Source organism: Astatotilapia calliptera, chromosome 22 (assembly GCF_964374335.1).
Source record: "Astatotilapia calliptera chromosome 22, fAstCal68.1, whole genome shotgun sequence".
Taxonomy (NCBI): Eukaryota; Metazoa; Chordata; class Actinopteri; order Cichliformes; family Cichlidae; genus Astatotilapia; species Astatotilapia calliptera.
The window spans coordinates 12,605,603-12,632,277 of NC_137442.1; the positions used below are offsets into that span (position 1 = coordinate 12,605,603).

At 42.8% G+C, this 26,675-nt stretch overlaps 1 protein-coding gene across 4 annotated transcripts in view; it reads right to left on the minus strand.

The window, feature by feature from the left end:
• Positions 1-3,799: 3,799 nt before the first annotated feature.
• Positions 3,800-26,675, minus strand: part of rbms3 (RNA binding motif, single stranded interacting protein) — a 291,822-nt gene continuing 268,946 nt past the window's right edge. For 2 of the 4 annotated variants that reach the window (XM_080296736.1, XM_080296738.1), the window contains 4 exons: positions 15,473-15,583; positions 7,911-8,000; positions 6,036-6,196; positions 3,800-4,188 (listed from right to left, as the gene is read on the minus strand). In XM_080296736.1, coding sequence (XP_080152862.1) covers positions 4,185-4,188; positions 6,036-6,196; positions 7,911-8,000; positions 15,473-15,583 — 366 coding nt within the window. In that variant the 3' untranslated portion in view covers positions 3,800-4,184. The remainder of the gene's footprint in view (positions 4,189-6,035; positions 6,197-7,910; positions 8,001-15,472; positions 15,584-26,675) is intronic. The other 2 variants (XM_026155390.2, XM_080296737.1) reach the window with 2 other exon arrangements.

Sequence of the window (26,675 nt, forward strand, 5' to 3'; positions counted from 1 at the left end):
TTTGTCAGGACACTTAAAAACGAACAGTTGTGAGCAGATGAGCAGCGTTGGCACGACGAGGGAACCCTAAAGCCCAACAGTGACTTGTTAGCAGTTGGAGGTGGAAGGGACTTGTTCCACGGGAGATAAGAGCAGATCGTAGCCTGAAGGCGAGCGAAAGCAGATGCTGAGTGGTAGATCAGATGAAAGGAAAGGCCCAATGTGTTGATGTGACTGGATAACAGTCAATGAGGGACAGCTCGAGTGACACGTCTGGCTTCTGATGTCCGTCGGTGGATGGAAGACAGGAATCTTCAGAGGGTGTTCGCGGTGCGACTGAGGGAAAATAAAAATATGGCTTTTACAGTGTAGTTCACTTCGGGAACAATTTTTTTGTGTCATCGAGTGGACAGGAGGCCGGTTAAGATCGAGCTGGCGGCCAAGTGATCAACAGTGGCCGGCTCACCACAGAAAATCACCGATCGCAATGAAAGGCAGAAGCCCAAGACAGCTTCATCTTTAGCACCATAGAGTAGCGTTTCCTCAGCACAGCTTCTTTAACAAGCTCTTCCATGTGCTTTGCTTTATTAACAATTACACAGATGATTTGGAATTATTTGGAAGCTTTGTTAAAAAGGCACTCAATGTACAGTTTGATTGTTGCTTACGGAAAAAAAGGAAAACGAGAAATCACCGCGAATGATGACATACCGCAGTTCACTTTGCAACGTGCACACTGCCAGGAGCACAGGATTTGAATGAGTCACATGAACTGCGAGTGCTCAATTGCAATTGTCACCAAACAAAAAGCTCCCTCTCTCTCCGCAAGAAAGGGGTCTTTTGAGGGACACTGGAGTGGATCCTATTGCCCCGGAGGGAGACAAATTGGGCCCGTCAAGCCTCATTGCGAGAGTGACTGAAATTGGTTTGTGGTTCTGCTTCTGCACCATCCAATAAAGAGAAGAAACCTCAGAGAGAGAGTGAGAGAGAGATAGCGTGAGAGACGGGGGTGGCGGTGTTGGTGGAAGAGGGAGAGGCTGACAGCGAGGGGAAAATGAGAGCAAAGGAGGGTGGCTTGACCATGGCACATTAATGTTGCAAGTGAAGCCGCGGTTCTTTTTAGTGCTGCGGCACCACAGCCGGGGCCGAGCAGGGGAGGCCACGGGTGAGCAGAACACAGACGCACACAGCGTTCCTGACACACAGGCTTTCTGTAATACGGGCAGAAATGACCCACAGGCAATTTCTCTGGGGACAATCCACAGAGATGAAGTCACTGAAAAAAACCTCATGCGGCTCAGGGATGGAAAGACCGGGTCAGACGAGACGGGGTTGTTTGTGCAACAAATTGGGACAACTAGGGGTGTAACTGACACTCAGTGGCGAGGTTGAGGAAGAAGCTGCCATCGACATCCTGTTATGGCTGGTGGGAAGCCTAGTTACTTCCCACAGGTGTGCTGACCTTCTACAAATGATCAGGAGGGATGTTCAAGACAAGCAGTCCTCTTCTTGCTTTTAAACTCCTTACCTCCATGCTTTGTTAGCGTCACAGTGATGGCAGGCGGTAGTGACAGCGGGCTTACTACACAAATAATACAAAAGCAAAGTGAATGGTTACTACATGTCCACAAAGTTAAATGTGGCTCTGAGGAATATTTCTCCATCATTGTTCTTCTGCATGTCCAATTCAGGGCCGCGGTGGGGAGGGGCTATTCCCAGCTGTCACAGGATGAGAGGCGGGGACGTTGCAAGACTAAAGGTGTTATTTTTGTATAAAACAAATGAGATACAACAAGTGGTGCTGCAAGGTTTTCTGCTCCACGTACTGTTCAAGGCTAAGCCAAACTGCTGGGTGCTGACTAATCCAGCAAGATTATAAACTTCTAAAGAAAAAAAATTGCGATAATTTTCCCAAAATGTCAAACTACTCAGTTAGGCTGCTGTAAACACAAGGAGAGTGCCATTAAGTGCCGTAAAGTTTATGCAATCATTACCAAAAGACTTCAGTTTTGTTCCTTTTGGGGAGCAATTTATGCACAATATGCAGCAAAGGTGACTCTGGTGTTTTGAGCACATAAATATATTAAAAAGCGATCCACCTATGACATACTGATTAAACATGAGGTCAAACAGCAGGGGGGGGGGCTTCCTGCTGAAGCTTAGTACACTGACAAATGGCTGAGATAGTTATGGTTGAATTAAACAGATAAACAGAATGAAATTAGCTGGAAGCGATGCGTCGCGTCAACGACCACTTAGCAGACACAGCAACATTCCCCAGTCTGATTCCTAAAGTTTTCCCTGCAGGATTTGAGAGAGAGAGAGAGACAGAGGTGGGATGCACACACAGTGTGTGAAAGCATTACAGAAGAAGACGAGATGAGACACACACAAGAGAAATTAAAAGACGGAAAGAGGACTTTTGATAAAACTGCCACGCAATTCAACACTGTGTGGTGTGTGTGTCTGAGACGGCGTATGAGCGTTATCGATATGCGTGCGCGTGAGCGTGCGCGACAGCTCGGACAACTGTGAAAAGTGTTCTTAAACCCGGTTAAGAAGGATAGCAAGGACTGGTCCGGCCATTAAGGTAAAAAACAAAACCAAAAAAAAAAAGAAAAAGAAAAAATAATGAAAAAAAAAAGCAGAAAAAAACCCGACAACAACAGCAACAACAACATCAACATCAACATTAACATCATCATCAACAACAACATCAACAACAACAAAATCAAACTGAAAAATGAAAAGGAAAACAAAACAAAAGGAAACAATAAAAGAAAAACTAAACTCTGGTTCAGAGTGTCTCTTCATCTTTGGTATAAAAATGGCCATCCATGGGCTGCATTTGATCCACAACTAGGAAAGACTACAGAAATTGTCAACAATTTCTTTCTATTGCTTTTGCACTGATTGGTTTAAACCATAAGCTCCTACTGAATCTAACGTTGTTTTTTTTGTTTTACTGCCAGAATTTTCTCTGTAGTTTTTTGTTTTCCTCCTGCTCATTTTATTTATTTTTTTTCCTCCTTTTTTGTGAGTTTTTTTTTTGCAGTGTGACAAGCAAAGCGGGCTAAAAACATCTTTAAAGCTCATAAAAAAGGTAAAATGTGGCAGATAAAAAGCACTAATGTCATCGACAGCAACGTTGCCATGTAAAATAATAATGACGATAAAAAACAAGTTCAGCATTTGCAGCAGACTGCATCCTGCAGGACTGCAGCATGTTTTCTTATGTTTACTTTTTCTTTTTTTTCCTCACTGTGAAAAATCTCTTCAAAGCTTCGCCCCCACCCGCCCGACCACCCGCCCACCCAGAGTCTCCCACCCCCACGACAGACATTTGTTTACTTCTGACACTTAGTTACCTCTGACATAATAATTATCAAAGTTTTCTTCTAATGAAGAAAAGAAAAAAAAGCTCTTCTCTATTAAATCTGTACAGCTTATGTGATAGATTCTTTTTTTTTCCTCTTTAGAACAATTCATCTACTGTCTTGTACCCTCCAAGTGGTCCAAGAGACTGTTTTTGTTAGCTTTTTTTTTTTTTTTCCTCCCAACATGACGTCAGACTTAATCTCTGTAAAAAGTTTCTGGCGCCCTTCAAATTAAGGCCATGAAGATTCAAGAAAGAAAGGAGAAAAAAAACATCTTGTTTTTCGAATATATCTAGAAAACTAAGATTTAACACTAGAACATAAAAAGACAGAAAAGAAACTGTAGCTTAATATCTGAGGAAGACAATCTCTGTGTGTATCTCAAACTTGACTCCCCTTTTCTAATTACAAAATAAACTTCATCACCTACCTGCGCATTCAACCTTTTTTTTTTTTTCTTCGAATTTTCAATTTTATTCTTTTTTTGTAGTTTTTCTTTGTTTTGTTTCAATTCGTTGAGAATTTTCTTTGAGAAACTTTTCAAGCTTCAGCCCAGCCCCTTCAGGCAGGTTCCCAGACTAAACAAATTCACTTCTTTGCACTGTGCCCAGCAATTTTCCCCATCCCCTTCCTCTGCAATCTTTGCCTCCTTCTTGATATTTTTTTCCTTGTAGGCCAGGTAGGAAATGAAAAAAGTGTCTCTTTTTTTTTGGTGCCTGGGCAATCTGGAAGCAATCTCTTTTCTTCTCTCTTTCTCCTCACATTCACAGTGCAGCCACCTTCTGTCTCAAGGCAACGCTGTCACAGGAACATTCGCCTAGGCCATTGCTATCTGATGAAAGAGGAGAAAACAGAAATACAGAGAGAAAGAGAGAGCGTGAGTGCGTCTGCAATCAAAGCACAATTTTACAAACGCAGCGAAGCAATAGAGCCGACGGCTGACAGCTCAGTCAGAATGCTGGAGCAAAATGATACGCGTTAAAGAGTTATGATCGGGTCAGAAAGCAAAAAAGTGACAACGGCAGCCAGGAATAATCTGAATCATTATGTAATGCTACTACATTTCATAGTACTTTGCTTTTTTGATTTCTTTTTAAGGTCTCTATTAAGCCTCTGCTTCACAAAAACCTTCGTCAAACAGAAAAACCTCACAAACTTCACTGCTTTTGTTATCACAAACACCCGAGGGAGACTATCTACTAAAAACAAACTGTAAAAAACAAAACTGAGAAATTGTACCGGATTATAAAACCCAAAATGATCATTTACTTCCAGCCTATTTAAAAAGGACAACAAAAACTAAAAAACAAAACAAACAAACAAAAAAATACCTATCAGTTGCTTAATATTGTTTTAAGTCAATAAAGTTAATATTTAAATGGTGTGAGGAATAAAACATTTTAGTTTTTATGTTATGTGTTCTGTTTGATTATGATATACACTTATTAAGTCAAGACAAATAGTGTCAGTTAATAAAACCCAAGTACCGTAGTATCCATTACTCCATTAGGCAGTCTGAATTGACATAAGGCAGTCGGTGTTATTTAACTAGCATTATTATTCATTGCTTTATCTTGGACAAAAAACTTTAGACACTTTATATTTTAAAATTAGCAGGGCATCACTCTGCACATTACCAGCTGATAGTCACTAACACAGCTTTGTGCTACAGCATTAAGTTAAATATAATCGTAATAGCAGAAATGTAAACAAATATAAATCCGCTGAATAAGACAGATCATTAATCTTCATCATTTTCCTCTCCTTCCCAAACATGTCCAGATGCTACAATATTAAAGGCCAAGCATATCCTCCACAGACGTACACGAGATAAATAAGTAGACGATATAAATGGTGATTACCTAATCTGCATGATGGTTAATTAAAATAATCTGTTTCATTAACTCAAAATGGGTGAAAATGTCATTTAAAGTATTTAATCAGCTTTAATTACTTTGAGCATTTGGGTTTATGTGCTGGATCAATACACACTCACTGGCCACTTTGTTAGGTACACCTGTTCATCTGCTTGTTAATGGAAATATCAGCCAATCGCATGGCAGCAGTTCATTGCATTTAGGCACTGAATTGCCTAAAGGGCTTACGAGAATGATCCAAAGTAGAGAAAATATCCAGTGAGCAGCAGTTCTCTGGGTGAAAGCGCCTTGTTGATGCCAGAGGTCAGAGTTGAACAGCCAGACTGCTTGGAGCTGATAGGAAGGCAACAGCAACTCAAATAAATGATTGTTACAACCAAGGTATGCAAGAGGAGCGTCTGTTACACCTGTTAACTAACAACAGGAAACTGAGGCGACTGTTTGCACAGGCTGGCCAAAATCAGACAAGAGAAGATTGGAAAAATGTTTCCTGGTACAACAACAAGAAATAAGGAATCCATCATGTCTGTATCAGTGGCTCAGGCTACTGGTGGTGTAATGGTGTGGGGGATCCTTATTGTTTGGAACTAATGAAGTGGCTGGTATATATATATATATATACATACATACACATATATATATATATATATATATATATATATATATATATATATATATATATATATATACACACACATATACATATACATAGTCATATATATTGCCGTTTCAAAAGCTTGAATTTTAAAAATAAGATTATATATTAAGAAAAAAATTAATGAAGAGAGATTTTGATGCATACAAAAGGTTAGCAGAAACTGTCTCCTGCTGGACGTACTTGGACTGGTATGAGTAAGCAGGAACATGGTCAGTAGCACTGTCCACCTGGATCTGTTGCTGCTGGCCAGCCACGTCCTGTGATGAAGGAGCCACTGTCTGGGGTGAAGCGTCTGTCACCACTCCCTGGACACACACAGAGACACAGGTGGAAACATGTAAGCTTGGAAGAAGACAAGTATGCGGCTGTATCTAGTAAACTTCTCCTTCTGTCTACTCTGTGTTTACATTTGTGGTGTCGCATGCCTGTCTGTCTTGGAAAAGGGACAATTCTTCTGTTGCTTTTCTGCTGCTTATGCGGTTTGCCTTATTTGTTTTCTGTAAAAGGATTTTTTGGTGCAGTTTCATCACAGAAATCAAGAGTCTAAGGATAGAGAATATCTTTCCCGCAGACGTAATACAGACAATTTGATTTGACTTGACATAAAAGTATACCAAAGAGCATTTTTTTGTTTATTCACTTCTCAAACTGACAGACCCTATGGCAGCTCCATCCACTCTAAACACATAACTTCATTTAAAGCAAAGAGTTCTTCCATCCGAAGAAGCCAATATACGTTGAGAAGAATTACACACGCTGTAGAAGTGCGGCCGACGTTTGCTTCGTGCACTACAACAAAAAAATAAAAGGAGCATTTTTATTCTAAGAAGAGCAATACCGAGGAGGCTAAACAATAAAAAAGATGCACAGTCTGTGCGTGAGATCATGCCATTAATGAAACATACTTTATATTTTTTGCCGAATTTTAAGTCTAAGGTAGAAACTTTTTAAGGATGGCTACGTACAATGAATTCATCACAACAGCCTCTTAGCCTTTTTACGTGTCGAGCAATACAGATAGCCACCATCACTGAGTCATCTCAATCACCTTTAACAAGCTCTCAAGGATACTGCGTCCTGTCCATACATCAGCCCTCCAGACACTGGCTGATACAGTGATATACACCCCGCTGCTGACGCTGGCACTGAGAAGACAATTGTGAGGATGAAATAGGCAAGAGGTGCCGTGGGCTACGCTACAACTACATCTCTTTCCTCCGCCTCGCTCCTTCATGACGAAGACTGCAACTTTCTGACGGGGTGGGATGTGGGAGGGGGTGGGGTGGGGGGGTGGGGGGTGGGGGGGGGGCGAGGAAGCGACTAATGGCTCTGTCAGTGAAAACTGTCATTGTCCGTTGCCGGTGGGCTAGCCAGAGCTCCGTGGCTGACGGATGTGTGCATGTTCCAGCTACCTACCAGCTTAAACCGGCTGTAGGGGAAGAGGTGGGGTGGAGAGAGAGAGACAGCACCGCCGGCACTGTGTCTCACTTCAGCTCCTGTCATCTGATACACGACTGATAGTCCATCTGAGTACGACCGCACTGTCAGCCGCCAGACAGCTGGCCCGCTCTCCTTGCTGGCCTGCCTGCCTGCCTGCCTACCCACCCGCTCTCCACGTTCATCATTTCTCAGCCTGGACTGCCCGAACCTGCCAGGAGCTCAGACAGCCGCCGAGGATGTGAGAAAGTCTACACTGCACTTCAAATGTCTTTCCCAAATACTATAAAACTTCTGACTCATCTTGCTTTGCTTGCAGTTTTTGATCCTTGTTATGTGCTGCTGGTACGAAGCCATTTGTTTAGAGAGAATAAAAGCAATTTGCGCCATGCTTCAAATGTAATTTGTCAATTTAATGACTGTTTAAGTCTACTGATGTGGCGAGCAGGCTTAGAAATGGCGAAGGGAGTGCTTGTGGGTGGAAGTGAGTAGGCTGTTAGTACTAATGATGTCCTCCTATGCGTAAACGTCGACAGATTTTTAATACTTGACGAGTAGCGTGCGCATGCATGTGGGTCTTACTTCGACAGGGACAGCGGTTGGAGGCACAGGAGTGTACTGGGGAATGTAGGTCCCTTGCATAGGCGCCGCGGCGGCTGCAGCAGTCATGTACTGAAACAGAAACAAAAGACACACACGCATCAAAATCCTGTCATGTGGTAATTCTTACAACACACATCGGAACCACAAATTCCATTATAACATTAATCAATACATGCTTTTCACATAAAAAAGCCCTATGTCTATCATAATTCCCTGGAAGACTCATTCAGTGTAATTACTCCCATAACTATTAGGGTGGCAGATTGCTGTGCCCTCAGCATCCTTTGGGGGGCGCTAAAAGAATATGTGTATATATTGAGCAGAGCAGAGCAGATCAGAAGACTACATAAGGAGAAGGAGAAAGAGGAGAAAGAAGAGATGCCCTGCTGTCCCACCAAGACTTCAGAGGCAAGCAAATGCACTGGGCCACAGCTGAGAAGATAAAAAAACGACAGGGATGAGGAGAGAGAGGGAGAGGAAAGAAAAAGCAGGTGGTCTGCTGCCTGTGGCCTATATTCTTTTAGTCATGCATGCCCTGGCTTTTAACAGGGTGCTAGCTTGCTCCAAGATGGCCATTTTACAGGCGTGACACAGGTTTCGTTACATGACAGCCAGGGGGGGGCTTTCACATGCAATATGAATGAAGACACGGCACTTTGTGCAAAGCCTTTTCTGTAACTTGCTGTGAATGCTTTGTGTGGCGGTGGTAATGGTGAACACACACACACACACATCAGTGTGAGCCTGATTTACTAGTGTGCGTGCTTGTTTTTAATTAGCACATGCCTGTGCATAAAAGATGACTTATCACTATTTGTCCGTCCAACTGTGAATGTGCAAGTTCTCCTGTGTACAGCTGTGTGTGGGATACATACGTGTGTGTGTGTTTGTGTGTGTCTGTGTTTGAGAAAGACAGACAAAGACAAAGAGGCTTGGAATGATAATGCTGCAGTACAGCGCCAACGGATGTGATCCCAGATAAAAGCCACCAGGCTGCCTCTCCCCCTGGCCTCATCTTCCTGCTGCTTTTCCGGACCAAGCGAAAAGGGAAGTACAATCCCTTTCTTTCTATTTTATTTTTCCCTTTGCCTCTTAGTCCCACCTGCAAGTGCTAAAAAGCGTGTACGCAGTGAATGCAGTACGAGTCGGTAATGGAGGGGCTGCGCCGGGCTGCGAAGCCTTTCTTGGCCGCGGGCCCGGCGGTGCTGGTGAAGTGTCATTACCGGCAGCGTTGCTAATGGATCGGGTACGGCTCCACCGCTCACCGCTAATGAGAGCAGCTAAAGGCCATGGACATGGGTGATTAACTCCCCCACCGTTGCTACGCGCGGCCAGGAGGATGCCCTGGGATGGATGTTAGTGTGGCGTTCGTAGGCGAGCGTGGCTGTGTGGGTCCGGGCAGGGGAATTTAAGGTTATCACACCTTCAGAGCTGTCACACTCAGGATGGGGTGAGGTGGCATATCCAGACTTCCTGACACATTACCACATTACCTCTCCGTGTCGTCCCTTCTTTCCTCTCACCTTCCTGTCACTCTCTCTCTTTCTTGCTCGCTCTCTTTCAACCTGCTAGCGTCTAAAAAGGCCTATCAGATTGTTGAAGTGACCTTCTCCCTGGTGGATCAAAACCATGCATACCAATTTTCCTCGGGACTTTAGGTCTTCGCCTCTCCACCCTATTAACTTATTCAGCCAACTCACCTGTGAGGGCTGCATGAAAGCAAATGAAGGAAAGTAGGAGATAATTAGCAATATCAAAATCTCCCTGTCATAGGGAGAATGTCCATTTGAAAGGTTATATTTCTCTGCAGGACTGCAAAAGGAATTTAAATTAGATTTAACAAGAACATTTAATAAGATAAGATTTTTTTCTTTTACCATAACCATTAGTTAACCTATTTAATGTGGCAGGTTGAGCAAGGCATATTTCTCCAGTCGCTGCTGCGGCAAGTCAGGGGGATGTCAAGCGCGGCTACAGATAATCGAGTTGCTATAGTGATAAAGATGATTTTTGTCCAATTTCAACACTTTTAATACTTTGCTGTCCATATTCAGGGGACAGGTTTGGGTAATATAAAGCATCCCTAATTGGCCATAAATGGTGTTTCACTCTCCAAGTCACACATATACGTCAATACACATGCACACACACACAGCAGTGCCAGAAGCAGATGGCGTGTGCGTATGTTTGATGAACAGGAGGCCTGAATAGCTCCTTAACGAGAATGGTGTGAGTAGACTCCTTAAGTCTCTTCTCTACCATCACTCTCCATGACATACACCTATAACTACGGTATAAATTCAGACCGCAATGCAGCAACACCAGGATGAAAATCCATAGCATAGACACAGCCGCGCTGGTTCAGCGGTGGTTTGGGCCTCTGCACCACAATGATGTGTAAAGACACTTTAAGTTTGGTGGGTACGAGGATTTCTCAGCTTTGGTGGAATGTGGCACAGCACATTAGCATTTCCAAATGTTCACATAAATCTTCTGCCTCTTGGCCTGCCACTCAAGCTCCGCATCTATCCATCCTCTGTGCGTTGACGCTCTCTTTTTCAGTTGTATCGTCTGCAAGGTGAGGGATAATAGCGGGTCAAGGCTAGAACATCCAGCTACTCAGTGTATGTTATTAATGGCCATGCGGCGTGGGGGAAGGGCTCTGATGATTACTGATCTAAAAATCACAGTGAAGTTCTATTGGAAATGCACATCAATAGTTGTGAATTACAGTGCTGTCCCACTTCACTGTGACAAGCTCTTCATATCCTCATCCCAAGGGTTTGTTAAGACTGCCTGCAGAGATTAATGCCAGTAAAATCAGTCACTTTTATGGTAGAAAGCTTTTATTTACGACTCACCCTCCCTCACCAGGATATTGTTTAAACCTTTTGACCACCGGTGCTATCAGTGTTTCCCACAGAATTACACTGCTTTGTAAGGAGACAGGGGCATATACTCGTACATATATGCGCGCGAGTATGAAAGAAGAAGCTGTTGCCGTGGGTTCCGGTTGGAGTGGCCCTTCAGCTCACAGCAGGTATGAAGACTACCGTCGCCAGCTGCAGTTCAAAATGTGGAGCTGGAGTCTGTCCGACTGCAGATTCTTGCAGCTGATTGACATTGAGGACCACTCAACCTGCTTGCTTCCTATGAGCCAGACTTTCTTGTTATTTAAAGTGGTTTTGAGAAACAGGCTTTCTGAAGGTCTTTCAAAGTTATTCTTTGAACATTGGCTGCTTTTTCTCTCATTTTCAGTCCAGTCCTTTTTTCTTCAGAGAAGCATTTTCTTTATTTCTTAAGCCACTTGGCACTAACCTTTTAATCATTCAAGCATAAAAAGGCTTGAATGACTTGTGAACCAGTGTTGTGTCTGCACATAGACAACTTTGCAAGAGAACCAGTTTGCTCCAATTTATTTAGTTGAATTTTTGAAAAATGTCCAATTAACATAGTTTGACAGCATAAAGTTGTATTTTTTCACCAAAAAGGTGATTCACAAAGAGCTATTGACGCAACATTTGGCATATCTCGGCATTCTGTGTAGTGTTTCCTTAAAAACGTGAGGAAACTAGACAGGGAGGACAAAATAAATGGTAGGCCTACAAACTATCTATAGCAGATGAACAGTATCTGAAGGCCAGGACACAGAGAGATGCATCTGGCCTTTCACTTGTCTGGAAAACAGGGAGAAAAGGCCAAGCTATGAACTGAACTGGACTGAAAATCAGTGAGTACAGGAAATATTTGGTTCAAATTGCTACCAATATGGTGGAGGTCAGGAGAGAAGTGCAACAGGTGAATCTTGTCAAAATTGATGGAATTATAAACACAGGAAAGTACCATTAGATATTGATCCACCATGCAGTGCCATTTAGAAAGAGTCTGACTGGCAGTGGCTTCATTTTTCATCATGACAATGATCAAGAAGGCTGGAAAACTATTCCTGAAGACTATTTAAAGGAATTAAAAGAAGGCTTGTCTAAGAGAGTTCAGACTGTGTTGAAGAATAAAGGTGATCATACCAAATACTGACTTCTTAAAATTGCACAAGCCCTGGTTTTGCCTCATATGACGTATTACTTTATATATTTCCATGTTTCATCAAATCGCAGCACCTATTTCCTGTTTTCGTAGCAAAATATAAAAGAAATGAGGGGAGGTCACTGATTCCCGATCCAGCCTTTAGATTCAGGATCAGACCAACATCACAGCTCCAAATATTTCAAAAGAATGTAAACCTGGACTAAGACAAAATAAAGATAGTTCAAGAGTGTTGCATTAAAAATAATCATCCCAGTCTTGCAAAGACCAAAGAGCTCGGTGGTAGGGGGAATCAGCAGGGTGTCAACATGTGTTACAGTCCGAAGTCGAAGAGGAAGAAGAAAGTGCATGCTCGTCAACTTTACCCATGCAGGGAAAGCTTACGAGCATGCACACGCACAGATGTATGTAGAAAAAAGCAAAAACACGAGGGAAGCTGTCCAGATAATAAAGGAAAACACTTCATACAAATCTGTCTTCCTGTGACACAGATGCTGTCAATCACCGCTGTCACCATGACAACAGAGTTCTTCATGCCATGACAGAAAGAGGATGGAGAACACTGAGGGAAGGTCACCTCCTGTCATGTCAAACAATATGTCGATCGCACAAACGTAGATGCTGACAGCCATGCAATCACACACAGACACAAATATCAAAAGGACGAACAGAGCGCACGCACATGTGCACATGCACGTGCACAGCGACTAACAGGGACACGAGGCATGACAGATAGACTCCTGTTAAGTGGTGAGACCTCGAAGACGGTAAATAAATCAGCAACAGAGCAATATGCACCAAACAAGGTAAAATAAATCAGCGTGAAGCATGGATGGCATGTTTATGTGTGCCATCCATAAACAGTGCGCCTGAGGTTCTTTAGCATTCTGTAATCAAGTCGTTCAAGTCAGACAGACACCAAGCTGAACTGGATGAGTTCAAAACAGAACATTTTCTGGTGAAGCAGCTAAATTCCAAAGCAGTGACCATTAGGAGGCAACGATCCATCCTCATTCGTTATGAGGCGAGGTTTTTCCTTGCCGCTCCTTTTTAAAGCCTCACCCTGCAAGCTGATCTGCGCTGCAAAATAACACGGCATTCTCGGAAAGCTACGGTCACCACACCAGTGTGACAGCTTGGGCGGACTGAGAACATTTGGTTCTTTTCTTGGAGAGAAAAAGGAAGCCACAGCCATACACAAACAGCCGCAGCGAGGCCTGGAACAGCCAAGAGTATTCTGAGGTGTGGCTCTACTTCAGCAGCCAGAAGCATGATAAGTTGTTGACTCTGGAGACGGTGCTTACTGCAGGTGCTCTTCTGCGGTGAAGGCTAAGTCACGTGACCAGTAGGGGCATTCAAAATAACCTCACCGCTTCTGTGTGTACACTTGAGGAATGTGCTCAAAGAGTATGTGGTGTCAAGTCCAGTTAAATACATGAATAGTTACAGATCCTTGTTCCTAACCCCTTCTTTTTAACAGGCTTTCCCAATCATGAAAGGGATTTTGCATCTGGTGTAGGAAACGCGTCTCAGTTCCCCAAGATGATCAAGTGTGGCATGGCGTGCATGTTAGTTCAGCCGTAGAGAGGTTAGGCTACACAGCACATTGCCTCAGGAAAGCTAAGGGGAGAGGTAGAAAGGGTAAACCCGAAATGAAAAAAGCAGACAGAGAGCTTTAACCCACTTTCTCCTATAATACAACCCATCAAACATCAGAAGCCATCATCATAGATTAGCCTGTCTCTAATCCTGGCTGTTAGCACAGCTGGGGCAGATTAGGGAGGGGGCATTCCTGACAGAGCCAACATGGCGTCACAGTCGCTGACAGCTCACCTGGAAACACATGGATAACTGTACAATGCAGCACTGTTTCAATCATACACACCCAAACACACACACAGAGATCAAACGTAGTTCTGGAGCAAAGCTGTCTGCCTGCCCGCCTGCCTGCGGGCAGCAGGGTTAGGGCAGGAAGTCAGGCTTCAGAACCGTGTGACACCTCTAAGTCGACTTGATCCTGAAACAGGTGGGGAGTTCACGGTTTAGGGGCCAGCAACTGTAAGTGAGTGTGTGGAAAACTGATGGAGCGATAGATTTTCTGTGCGATTTAGAGAGCGAGGAGAGACAGAAAAGTGTGAGAAAGAAACAGAAATTAGGGGGTGAAAGTGAAAAAGGTGGAGAAGCGAGAGGCCTGTCACACTGTTGAGCTTCACAGGAAGTCTGTTTAATGTGGAAGATCAGGAAGGAAATACGCTCTCTCAATATGTGGCTGTGAACGCATGCTGTGTAAAACAAATGATATGGCAGCTCCGTGGCTGAGCACATGTGGCGACAGCCTAAGAAGGTTTGGCTTCTTTGAAAGGAAATGTAAAACCCATCTCTTACTCAGTGTTTCTAAACTAAACGAACAATGTTCTCTGAGATGAAAAGCCTCCAACTCGGTCATACCGACCTATAGCACCCCTCACAACAACTTGAACATTTCTTTTTCATCTCTCAAGACTAGACGCAGATTTTTTTAGATATTTTCCAACTGTATACTGGAATAGAGGAAACAAATAACAAAAAACATCCGACCACGTATATTTAAAGTGCACCCTTCTATGAATCGATTTGATTTCATTTTGGAGCAGACTACATGTCATCTACCCTGCAGACACCCCGGGATACTCCACTAGAAACCGGAATGTATTGCTGGGGAAAGAAAGACACCTGGATTACACTGCTTACCCACCGTGACCGGACATCGGATAAGCAGAGGAAAATTTGCTTGTGCTTGCTGTTACTGTCGAGTGTAGGTATTTCTTAGAGTTAAGTGACTTCCAGTAAACATGTAAAATATGCACTGAGGACGACACTCTGGCAAGCTATGAATGGAGCTTTCTAACACTGTAAAAAGATGAAAACAAGTTTTAACCCAAACCATGATCTCTTGTTTATTCTGTCTGAAAAGACCTGAAAATCAAACCAGACTCAGAGACTTGGAAATCCTTTTGCCAGAGCTACAGATCACAGCTCGAAATTATTAAAATGAATGTTGAAATGTTATTATGTATTGTTGCTATGGTGCCTGGTAGCACAGCTTATGTAATACAGAGTACAAATTGTAAATCAGGCCATTAGAATTTAGATGGTTGCTGGTTGTACTTTAAGGACTTGTGTGCACTGTTTTTTATGTTTTACATACATCTCTGTGTAAGTCGCCATAGTGTAGTCACAAGGGTTTTGTTATTGAAGAATAGCTGCTGTATAGCTGTACCTAGTGCAAAGCTAAACTAAATTCAACTGAACTTCATCATCCAGGAACTTTTTCAAAAATTTAATGCAAAACTAACTGAAACACTCAAAGCAACAGGTTGTTGCTAGTACAGCTAACATGTTGGAGCACTTCAAAATGTCCTTGTAGCCAGATTCTGTCACGATGATCACGGCAACTATGTGTGCTTGTGTGGGGTTATCTGTGTGTGGTTCGCTGTGACACAGCGAATCCTACTCACACTTCCTGTAGTGCCCAGGGACAGATGGTTCATCTGCTGAGTGAGAGGGCCCATCATATTGGCAGGCTGCATGGACATAGTGTGGTCCATGGCTGGCGTGATCACTGCACCCTGAGGGAAGCAGGTAAAAACAAACAAACAAATAAAAACAAAAAAAGGACAAGGTGAGAAGAATTAAGGAACAGAAGAAATGATGGAGCATTTTGATTTAGTGAATTTCTCTCTCTGATTAACTATGCGGGCTTACATAAGCCTTAAGCGAACTTCCACAAGTAGTTGCTAGTCCTCATACTGTCTAAATATAAATTATATAGTCCTTTAGACTAGGCGAAACAAAGTGAGATGAAGTACAACATAAGAGAATGTCAGCATGAGGACAGAAAGAAGAAAACTTGGGTTAGCGATTGAATCATCAAAAGCATGAAATGAATAGAAACAGAGGACGACAGGAGGGTTTTTGGGCACAAAAAGACGGACGGTGTCAATAATCAGCAACAGAACACAGGGACCAATACACACCACTGTCTTTAGTCTATCAAAGCCATCACTATCTGCTGCCGATGTATCAGCAGTATGATTTTTTTTTTGGGTTGCCGAGTGAAAATGCTTTCTCTCCGTCCCTCGCTCTCACTTGCTTGCTCTTGAGCCTGTCCTCCCAGTATAATGCACAGCATGTTTTTCCCTAACGGGCGGATGAGAACACTAGAAGCTTCTTTTTCACGGTGCAGTGAAACATGAGGGAAAGCGATGAAACCATTGTTGCTCTTTCATCCCTTGTCATGATAGCTCCATTTCCTCAGCACTGAAGCCTTCGAAGGAATGCATTCAAAACCAGCCCTTTTTCTTCTGCTCGGCTCTCTTCTCTTGTTGTGCGCTCGTAACACTGTAACGATGCCTATGTGTGTTTGTGGGTAAGCCTGCAACACACTGTGTGTAACGAGTGTGAAGGAGGACAGTACTGTCTAACTTCAAAGTGTGTGTGTGAGGGTGCAATTTAAGTAGTGTATGCTTGGGAGTGTGTGTGCATGTGTGTACCCCACTGGCGACTCTGTGTGGGCCTTTTGGAGAACAAACTGTGCAGACACAGCCTGTCAGAATTGCTCTGCTTGTCTACTCCCTGCATTCCCAACACAGGCAGCTAAACCGCTCTTCCTTCCTCCCTCTCCTCTTCCATCTCTGCTACCTCTAGCTCAATATAGAAGCTTCACATGAAACTTTGTGGAGGTACACAAACAAGAAAGAAACTGGATAACGAGTGGACACAAAAAGTAGGATTAGTTGTCACCTCTTCATGTCCTGGACTAGTGTTGTTGAAAACTGTAAGGCTAAATGAATAGCCGTGAGGTCAATTAGAGACATAAAGGAGAACGCCTTATAGGAAAGAACCACGAAACACATGAATGTATCAAGTTCTGAAACCTTGAAAATGTTTTTTTTGGATACAAATATTAAGGCAGGTGACTCAACAATGACAGTAATTACCAGTCACTAAATAAATGTAATGTTTGATAACAAATAAAGGCGAGGAGGAGTGAAGAAGGTAATCAAATACAATCTTGTGAAAAAGAAGGTTTTCACAGGACTCACTGCATGGTGAGTCCTGGGGTGTACTTAGTTGCTTTCAACTATGTACACCCCAGGATTCAATAGCTTGTTTAACCGCCTTTAGGAGCAATAAGTCGAAGTAATTATTTTCTGTCTGACTTTATCAGTCACTCACATTGTTGGGGAGGAATTTTAGCCGCTCTTCTTTGCATCATTGCTTCAGTTCATTGAGGTTTTCAGGCTTTTGTTTATACACAGTTCACTTAAGGGCTCGCCGCAGCATTTTGATCAAGTAGAGGTCTGGGCCATTGTGACACCTTGATTTTTTTTATTTTTCAGACATTCTGTTGCAGTTTTTCTGCTTTGTTTGGGGTCATTGTCCTATTTCATGACCCAGTTAGAGCAAAGCTGTCCAACAGGTGGCCTCACATTTGTCCACAGTATTCTAGAGTCACGTGGTCGACTCAGTGACAATAAGGTGGCGCAGGTCCTCTGGCTGATAAACAAGCCCGAATCATCAACCCTCTACCACTGTGCTTGTCTTTTGGAATGAGGTGTTTGTGCTGGCAGGCTGTTTGGTTTGTGCTCAACATGATGCTGCAGATTAAGGTCCAAATGTCTCCACATTGGTGTAATCTGTCCAAAGAACACTGATCCAGAAGTTGTGGGGTTTTTTTTCAAATGCAACTTTGCAAACCTAAGCTGTGCTGCCATGTTTGTTTTAGAGAGAAAAGGCTTTCTCCTGGAAACCCTTCCAAATAGGCCAAACTTGTTTAGTGTTTTTCCTAATTGTACTCTCATAAACTTTAAGATTTAACATGCTAATGGAGGCTTGTAGCTCTGAGAAGTAGCTCTTGGCATTCTGCAGTTTCTCTGAGCATTGCGCGTCGAATTCGCTGAGATGTCCACTTCTGGGGATATTGCAACATTATGTTAACACACGCTTAAATGTTCCCAATCAGCAAACAACAAACTGCTTTTATAGAGGTGTTTAGACTCGCTGATGATCAATTAATCAAGTGCCTTCGATCACCAACCTCCGGCTGCTACTTTCCCACTTACTGGAAGCAGTAAGGATGTGATTTTCTTTTCACATGACAGTAAGGTTGATATATCCCGCCCGAACTTAAACTAAGATTAAATTCCCTCGTGGATATGCAGACGGGAGTCTTTGCACACCACGGGCAAGTAGTTGTACCTATTACACCCACATTCTAAGCTGCTGGGAGTGCACTTCAAGGACACATACATACACTCAACAAAAATATAAACGCAACACCTTTGTTACTGCTCCCATTCCCCATGGGATGGACGTAGAGACCTAAAATTCATTCCACATACACAATATAACCATCCCTCCCAAACAGTGGTCACAAATCAGTCCAAATGTGTGGTAGTGGGCACATCTGCTATATTGAGATAATCCATCCCACCTCACAGGTGTGCCACATCAGGATGCTGATCTGACATCATGAGTAGTGCACAGGTGTACCTCAGACTGCCCACAACAAAAGGCCACCCTGGAATGTGCAGTTTTGTCTCACAGCAAAATGCCACAGATGCCACAAGCAATGAGGGAGCGTGCAATTGGCATGCTGACAGCAGGAATGTCAACCAGATCTGTCGCCCGTGCATTGAATGTTCATTTCTCAACCATAAGCCGTCTCCACAGGCGTTTCAGGGAATATGGCAGCACATCCAACCGGCCTCACAACCGCAGACCTCGTGTAACCACACCAGCCCAGGACCTCCACATCCAGCAGGTTCACCTCCAAGATCGTCTGAGACCAGCCACCCAGACAGCTGCTGGAACAATTGGTTTGCACAACCAAACAATTTCTGCACAAACTGTCAGAAACCGTCTCAGGGACGCTCAACTGCATGCCCGTCGTCCTCATCGGGGTCTTGACCTGACTCCAGCTCGTCGCCGTAACAGACTTGTGTGGGCAAATGCTCACATTCGATGGCGTCTGGCACGTTGGAGAGGTGTGCGCTTCACGGATGAATCATGGTTCACATTGTTCAGGGCAGATGGCAGCTGAGAATGTCCCAGTTCTTGCATGGCCAGCATACTCACCGGACATGTCACCCATTGAGCATGTTCGGGATGTGCTTGACCGGCGTATACGACAGCGTGTACCAGTTCCCACGAATATCCAACAACCTCGCACAGCCATTGAAGTGGAGTGGACCAACATTCCACAGGCCACAATTGACAATCTGATAGACTCCATGCGACGATGTGTTGCACTGCATGAGGCAAATGGTGGTCACACCAGATACTGACCGGTTCTGGGACCCCAGACCCCCAATAGCGCAAAAAACTGCACATTCCAGGGTGGCCTTTTGTTGTGGGCAGTCTGAGGTACACCTGTGCACTACTCATGATGTCAGATCAGCATCCTGATGTGGCACACCTGTGAGGTGGGATGGATTATCTCAATATAGCAGATGTGCCCACTACCACACATTTGGACTGATTTGTGACCACTGTTTGGGAGGGATGGTTATATTGTGTATCTGGAATGAATTTTAGGTCTCTACGTCCATCCCATGGGGAATGGGAGCAGTAACAAAGGTGTTGCGTTTATATTTTTGTTGAGTGTAGTTGGTGCCCTAGTAATAAAGTATTTCTTTTTGGACAAGTAATGTGTTGACACCAAATTTGAGGACATGTAGATATCTACACTGAGCTTGGCATACTCGCTCTGTTGACGAAACATCAGTCAGACCCAACAGACACTTTGGAAGCTTGTGGAAACATAGCACTGCCATTAGAAGAAGAAAAAGAATACACCTTAAAGCTCAAACTTAATACTAATCTCAGTGGAAAAAATGGTTTCTGATAGATTTTGTTTTTTATTGTGAACTTGATTGTGAAGTTTGTTGATGAAGGTATGTTTAAATAAAAAAGACGAGAATATAAGCTCTATATATTTTTGACCACACTTAAAACTGCTAATCAACAAACGATATTTACAAAAGTACAAGTATCTCGTAGTGTAACACTTATATATTATCAGATTCTTACTGATGTATCAACATGTATGCAGGCAGTATTTTCTGACAAATGTAACCACTTTACATGCTGCTGAGTACTTTACTGTATAATCATACTTAGTGTCCTAAAAATTGACCCTATATTTTGTATATAAGCTGAACTGACAAATTATAGCAGCAATATTAATGCAGTCAAAAGCACACAGACTTATAAAGTAGCACCAAATGAAAATACCCAGTACTATTCTGCCACTGGCTGTGACAGATGAATAAATAAAGGGAAAGGGGAAATGAGGAAAGAGAGACAGAAAGACACTGTGAGGACAGGAGAGAGATGATTAAGCAAAGATGGAGGTCACGGGGAAGACGGGAGTGAAGAAAGATAGATGAGGGAAGTGAAGCCAGAGACTTGGAGAGAAAAAGTGGAATTTTGGAAAGAGAGAGAGAGAAGTCAAAGACCGAGAATGAAAAAGAAGACAGATGAGTAAGGCGGAAGAAAAAAAAAAGAGAGAGGAGAAGCGAGAAGGAAGCAGCAGGGGCTGTGGGCTACCTGTTACCGTTTCAGCCTCTGACAATGCCTTTATAATGGGAAAGGGAGAGCAACGGAAAGGCTTAATTCACAGATGTGTCAGGGAGAGTTAAGCCGATTTGTGATTTCGATTTTCTGTGTTTGTGAGACTGAGTGTCTGTGAGAGAGAGGGTTTAAAGTGTGTGCGTGTGTGTCTGTGTGCAAAAGCGTCTGTCTGGTTGTGCGTCTGTCCATTGATGGGCTAGAGAGGAAAGAAAATGAGAAAGAGATTGACACAAAGAGACAATATATGTTTTTGATTTGTCCTCTGTGTGTAAGAGAGAATAAGATAATGCCTGCTGCAGACGTATCTGTTACAAATGTACGAGACGATGTTTACAGAGCTCCGCAATGTATGCACATGTATTCCTGTTTGTGCATGCGTCTGTGTGCATGCGTGTGGAAAAGCCAGTCCTGCTTAAGGTGGTATTGATTCTGCTTTAGACCGGAGATGAGAGGATATCCACTCATTGCCTGTAAAATACATTGATATACGCTCAACGGCTTGACACAATGTACAGTAAATAAGAAATCTTATAAAAATTCTTACAACCAGCAGTGTTTTCTTTTAATGACTATCGCATTACAAGCACTTGCTTATGAAACACTGGTTGGTATCAGCTGATATTCATTACCTTGACTTTACATCTGCTGATCAGCAACACCAATTGTAAAAAAGGTGAGGCAACTACATAAATGTCACACAAATAGTGACTGTTTTTACTGCCTGGTCCATTACAGCTGAAGGATCTCCACCACATGCAGCAGGCTATTAAGATAATTTACATTCAGGTCCAGACCTCCATATACTCAAGATGCAGTCAGCTAAGCAGTATGCTCAGGCTGCTGGTATCAGACTGAAAGCAGTATCTCCTTTTTACTAAACATGTCCTTCTGGGGGACGCCCAGGATTTCATCCAGTTCTGTAAACACTAAAAGTGTGCTTTCTGGGACTGGGATTTCTGTCTTAGGCAGGCACAGAAGGACAACTGCCTTCAAAATGAACATAGTGTAATATTTTAGAGCGAAAAAAGAAAATAAAATGAGAAAACTGTTATGGACTTCCTGTAAAGATAAGCATTACAGTGTCTGATTCTGCTGACATGAAAACTGATCAGTATCAGCCGAAAAAACCTGATCACAGCACCCCCACAGCTAGCTATTTTTGCTAATCTCTCACTGCTGCAGGTTATAATTTCCCACATTATTGCATATCTACCCTGCTGCTTCAAGCCGGTGTTGATACATGTAACTACCTTGGGGCAATACCTTCACTCGGAAAACAGCTTGAGGTTACAAAGAGAGGTTCACATTCTTTTCCTCACCTTGCAGGTCCCTATGTTTCACTATTTGCAAGAAGATCACTGTGTAGTGTTTTACTGCCAGCCTGGTAAGAAGAGACCATGCTTATTTATATGCTTTGTGTTGGGGGAAGATGTTGATTAAACTCGGGGAATGAGAAGACAGAAGACTGGCACATTAAAAGCCTCAAGAACGCCAATGGGCCGAGGCTGTATTTCTGAGTCTTTGGCTAAAACAAAGCTTCATTTGTCTCGGGCCCATGAAAGACGACCTGCATTTGACTCAGTGCATTCCTCGCTGTATTTGACAGTTGCTTTCTCCATGTGAGGCACTGTGGTTTGGACACTGATGCTCGTTTGTACTAGTTAGCGTGTTTTGTGTCAGTGGAAATGAGACATGCACACTCCATGCTTCAGGGTCTTAATTCTGCAAAGTACGTACTGTGACTATCCAGCTTCATGACTCCAAAGAGCTTCATCTTGGTCCCCTAACAAGGCTATATGGGGATGAGCTTTTTGTCCCCATGAGGAAGACAAGTCCCCATAATGTCAAAGTGTAAACAAGCAGCATGACAAACCAGCAACATGACAAATACCCTCCCTAATGCAATCATGCTCACACACGCAGCACATCTGCAGATGGCTGAGTGGTAACGGCACCCAACTGCACCAGGCTCACCCACTTGAAGGCTAAACTATTGGTAATGACTGTCTCTCTACAAAAACTACAGAAAAAACAACACAAAACAAAAACTTGTGAAGTAATATGAATGTGTCTTCTAAAGGTGTCCGTATTTACCCTGTTCTGTGGTTGTGCTGTATGTCACCTACTTCAACTGTGACCATGTTTTCCAGATGTCCTCGGGCACCTTTGTATTCGGGTAAGCACAGAAAAGGGAGCCAGCATTTCGGGTGCTTCAAACTAATCTTCAGTGGGAATCTCTCCTTAGGGCTAACAGACTACCAGGGTTTCTCAACTATTAACAACAGAGTCTGTCTACAGGACCAAATGTGCTATAGACTGATCCAGGACAGTGAACAGCTTACTTTACCCAAGTGGGGCAGCAAATAGTAGCGCAGACCAAAAGATAGCAATGAAGGAGCCTCCCAAGCTGACAGTGATGTGTGTAGCGGCTTAACTCGGTCTTTGTGATCACAGGGATACTTGGAATCTGATTTTGTAATGGTTTTTGGAAATCTTAATTGCAAACACAGGAAAGCCCTGCAGGGAAGACAGAGAACTGGTACTAAGAAACTGAAGCAGCCGAGGGGTTGCAAAAAATGTATGTTAACAGATTAACATGTGGAGCATGATACAGATGAAAGATTCCTCACCTCTGGTTATGTGGCAATGAGGATTATCTACATTGTATAAATTTGTCCTATGCAATGAAAAGGCAATAAGAGCGATGATGAATCTGCTTTTCCCCGCCTATTTACGCATCAGCTTGTCTATCATCTAGAATACTACATATTCAATTTACAATAGGTGGCAGATGAGGTGCACAGGTTAAACTTGCAGGTCAAAATCTGGGAGCATGTATAACCAAATTGCCGTGGCTGAGATGGATTATGGTAATGCTGCTGCTTTGTAATCTTATATATATGTGTGCGTGTCAGTGAAGGAAAGCAAAACTAATAATTTCCCCCAGTAATATGATGGCTTGTGACTATAAAATGATTCTAGTAATAAAGTTATTATGAAAAATAAAGCACCAACTTCTGCATATCGAATAGGACATGCTATTTGGATGGATTTGTAGCGTGCGTTTGTGTGTTGTGTTTCTTAATGTGTGTATGAGGCGATAAGAGTGCTAGATGAAGCATGTAACAGTATTTGTCATGTCTTCATGGGAGGTCCATTCCTCTCCACGGTCGGACTGTGCTCGTTTATCAGCCGTTCTCTGACTGCCTTTTGTAGACAAATAGATCATTTCACACACAAGGATCTCTCTAGAATGTTTACTCTATTTATAAAAACCAAAAAAGGGGGGAAAAAAGATTAGAAATCCAATTAAAAACACAGCCAGCTAATAAAGCCTGCCCACCAAAGCATATCAGCTTTGTATCCAAACATATTTTTTTGCTACTATCGCAAAATTTGTTGAAGTAATATCCAAAAAGCTTACAGTGAAAATGCAGCCACTCAATCTCCTTGTCAGTCACCCGGTGTCTCTGCAACAGTATTGTTCTTACATATATATGAAACCTTAACCCTGACAAGACAATTTTTTATTTCCTGGCACGGACACAGTAGGTGCAGTTGTAGTCTGAAAGGGCAGAAGAGAAGAGAAACAGGACAGAGTGAGACAAAAATGAGGGAGAAATGAGAGCTAGGTGTACAGGAAGGAGTGCAGAGGGAGCGGGGATGGAAAAAAATAAAAGAGAAACTCAAGGACGAGTGTAGCCCCGTCTCAAATTCTGCCTCGCCAGTCAAATCCATGAGACCAACATAATGTTCCCTCTCTGAATCCAAGGAGCATTTTTAATGTCAAGCGGGGAGATGGGTATCACACAGCGCACTGATTCAACCCTATTCGATGAGGGCTGATAGTTACGGTTCACGTTCTCACAGACCCAGTGAACGTCTATTCAAAGCAGGGAGAACTGGCCGGAGTGCAACGGCAGAGGAATTCAATAATTCACCTCCAGTATGTAAGGGCTGGTGCACTCAGGCAAATGCACACTTGAAGCACATACAGTTCAGAATGAGAAAAAGGGGGGGGCGGGGGGGGGGGGGGGGTAACTCATGGGGAAAGAGAGCAATGCTGCGCATGGCTGGCACAGCACTTAGTCCGGCACTCGTTGGCAGTGCGAACTGAATTTAAGAGCACGTACATGTGATTGATGATCTGTATGTAAGTAAGATTTACCACTGGAAGGAATGTGTTGTGTGCGTGTAGGCATTCGCACGTGTTAGCTGCACGTATGCATTTGTCTTTTTGGGGCCTCTAGTTCTTTAATTGTTCGTACTTTTTCAAGGTCTGCTGATTTCTGTAGCATTGACCAGGCAAGTGGTCGTGTTTTGACATGACCTGTGAGAACATCTCACAGACGATGAGAAAGGAAAGAAGGAAGACAAATGATAAACTAAAGGAAAAGGAAAGAAGAACAACCCATGTAAGAACAGACTGCAGACTCGTTTAGACGTCCACTTAAGGAAAAAAAAGAAAAAAAGAAACGCTGTCACTTTCTATCAGGTTTCCCGCAGAGAACATCTTGCGCATTAATTGAAGATAAGCAAATTTTGAAAACTGTTAGTCACCCTTTCTAACTGCTAACAAAGCGCCGGCTCCTCTGTGGGATGAAGTCCAGTTTCGTATGGATAGACTTGTCAAACTTAATCTACTCAGATACAAACAAACACCTTTTGCCTTAGAAGTACATGCTGCAGTGCTCTCTGTTTACTGTGCAATAAGGCAAGTAGCGGTCAAGTTGCTTTCAGTGTCAGCAGTTTGATTTACTTCCATTCAACACAACATCTATTATTTCCAACAAATTGCTGCTTAACGCAGTTAATGGACTTCAGGTTTACAAAGGCAGCGGAGGGCTGAAATGAAGAAAAACATCAAATTAGGTTAACAAATCAATGCGGTATCATTAGTATCGGCAGTAGCTAACTAACAAGGGGTTTTAACAATATACGGCTCCACCAGCACTTTGCACAATTTTGCGAAGAAGAGAAATTTGTCCTGCTGAGAGATACTCAACTCAGCAACACCAAAGCCAGCATATCATTTCAGAGTAAGTTTACCATAGCAGGCATGCTGTTTTTTAAAGGCTCAAGTAGAAAGTACAGACAACTTCATATAAGCATAAAAAATTCATATGAGCACTTTAAAAATCAAAAAACAACAACAGCCTGTCAGGCACTCCAGAAGAAAACGTCGTTATATTTTGTAGGAACAATGTAAAACACAGAGAGATCTGGCATTTGCAGAATAGTTCAGGTCACAGACTGTAAATTAAAGATGGATGCAGCCCATTTCATCACCCACCGTAAAACTCTGACATAAAGATTTTCACTGACCACCAGGTACTGGGTGAGACTTGGTGAGATCTGACAAAGAAACTGAGGGACGATGCAAGATCATAGTGTAGTAGTCCTTCAGCCAAGCTTATTATGATGCAGATTACAATGTACAAAAAGAAAATTATGCTTTTTAACTAAGACTTCAAAAAGACTTCTTCACTCTTTTTGCACAATTTATAACAGCTAAAAAAACCAATATTATTTAAAACTAAAATTAATAATGAATTACAATACTCATTTGCAGGAACCAACAGTCCCGTTGTGGCATAACTAATACCACAATTTATCCAAAGTTCCTTTGTAACCTTTCCTTAATGCTCTTCTTTAACATTATTTAGATTTTAGGTGCCATTTGTTGTACTCCGTTTAATAGTAGACTCAAAAACACATTTTACCCTAACCTGTATCTGTAATGTAATTATCTAAATAATAATCTCTAGATCTATTCTTAAATACTTATTTTGTTAAATCAAACTTAACAAGTCTGATTAATTAACAAGTTTATTTAACATGCATATAGACTATTCTATTCTATTCTGTATGACTGTCCAGCTCTTCCCCTTCCACGCTCTGCTGCCTCCATATTGCCCAGATATCAGGAGCGCCATTGCACAACGCTCCATTGGTTTAACACACAACATGAGGAAGGAGTCGCCAAACTGCAGCACAATCAATTGGTTTTTAATGCCCCGAGAAGCCCCCCAAGCATTTGAACTAGGATGCTTAGCTAATTTGATGTGATTCACTGAACTGATG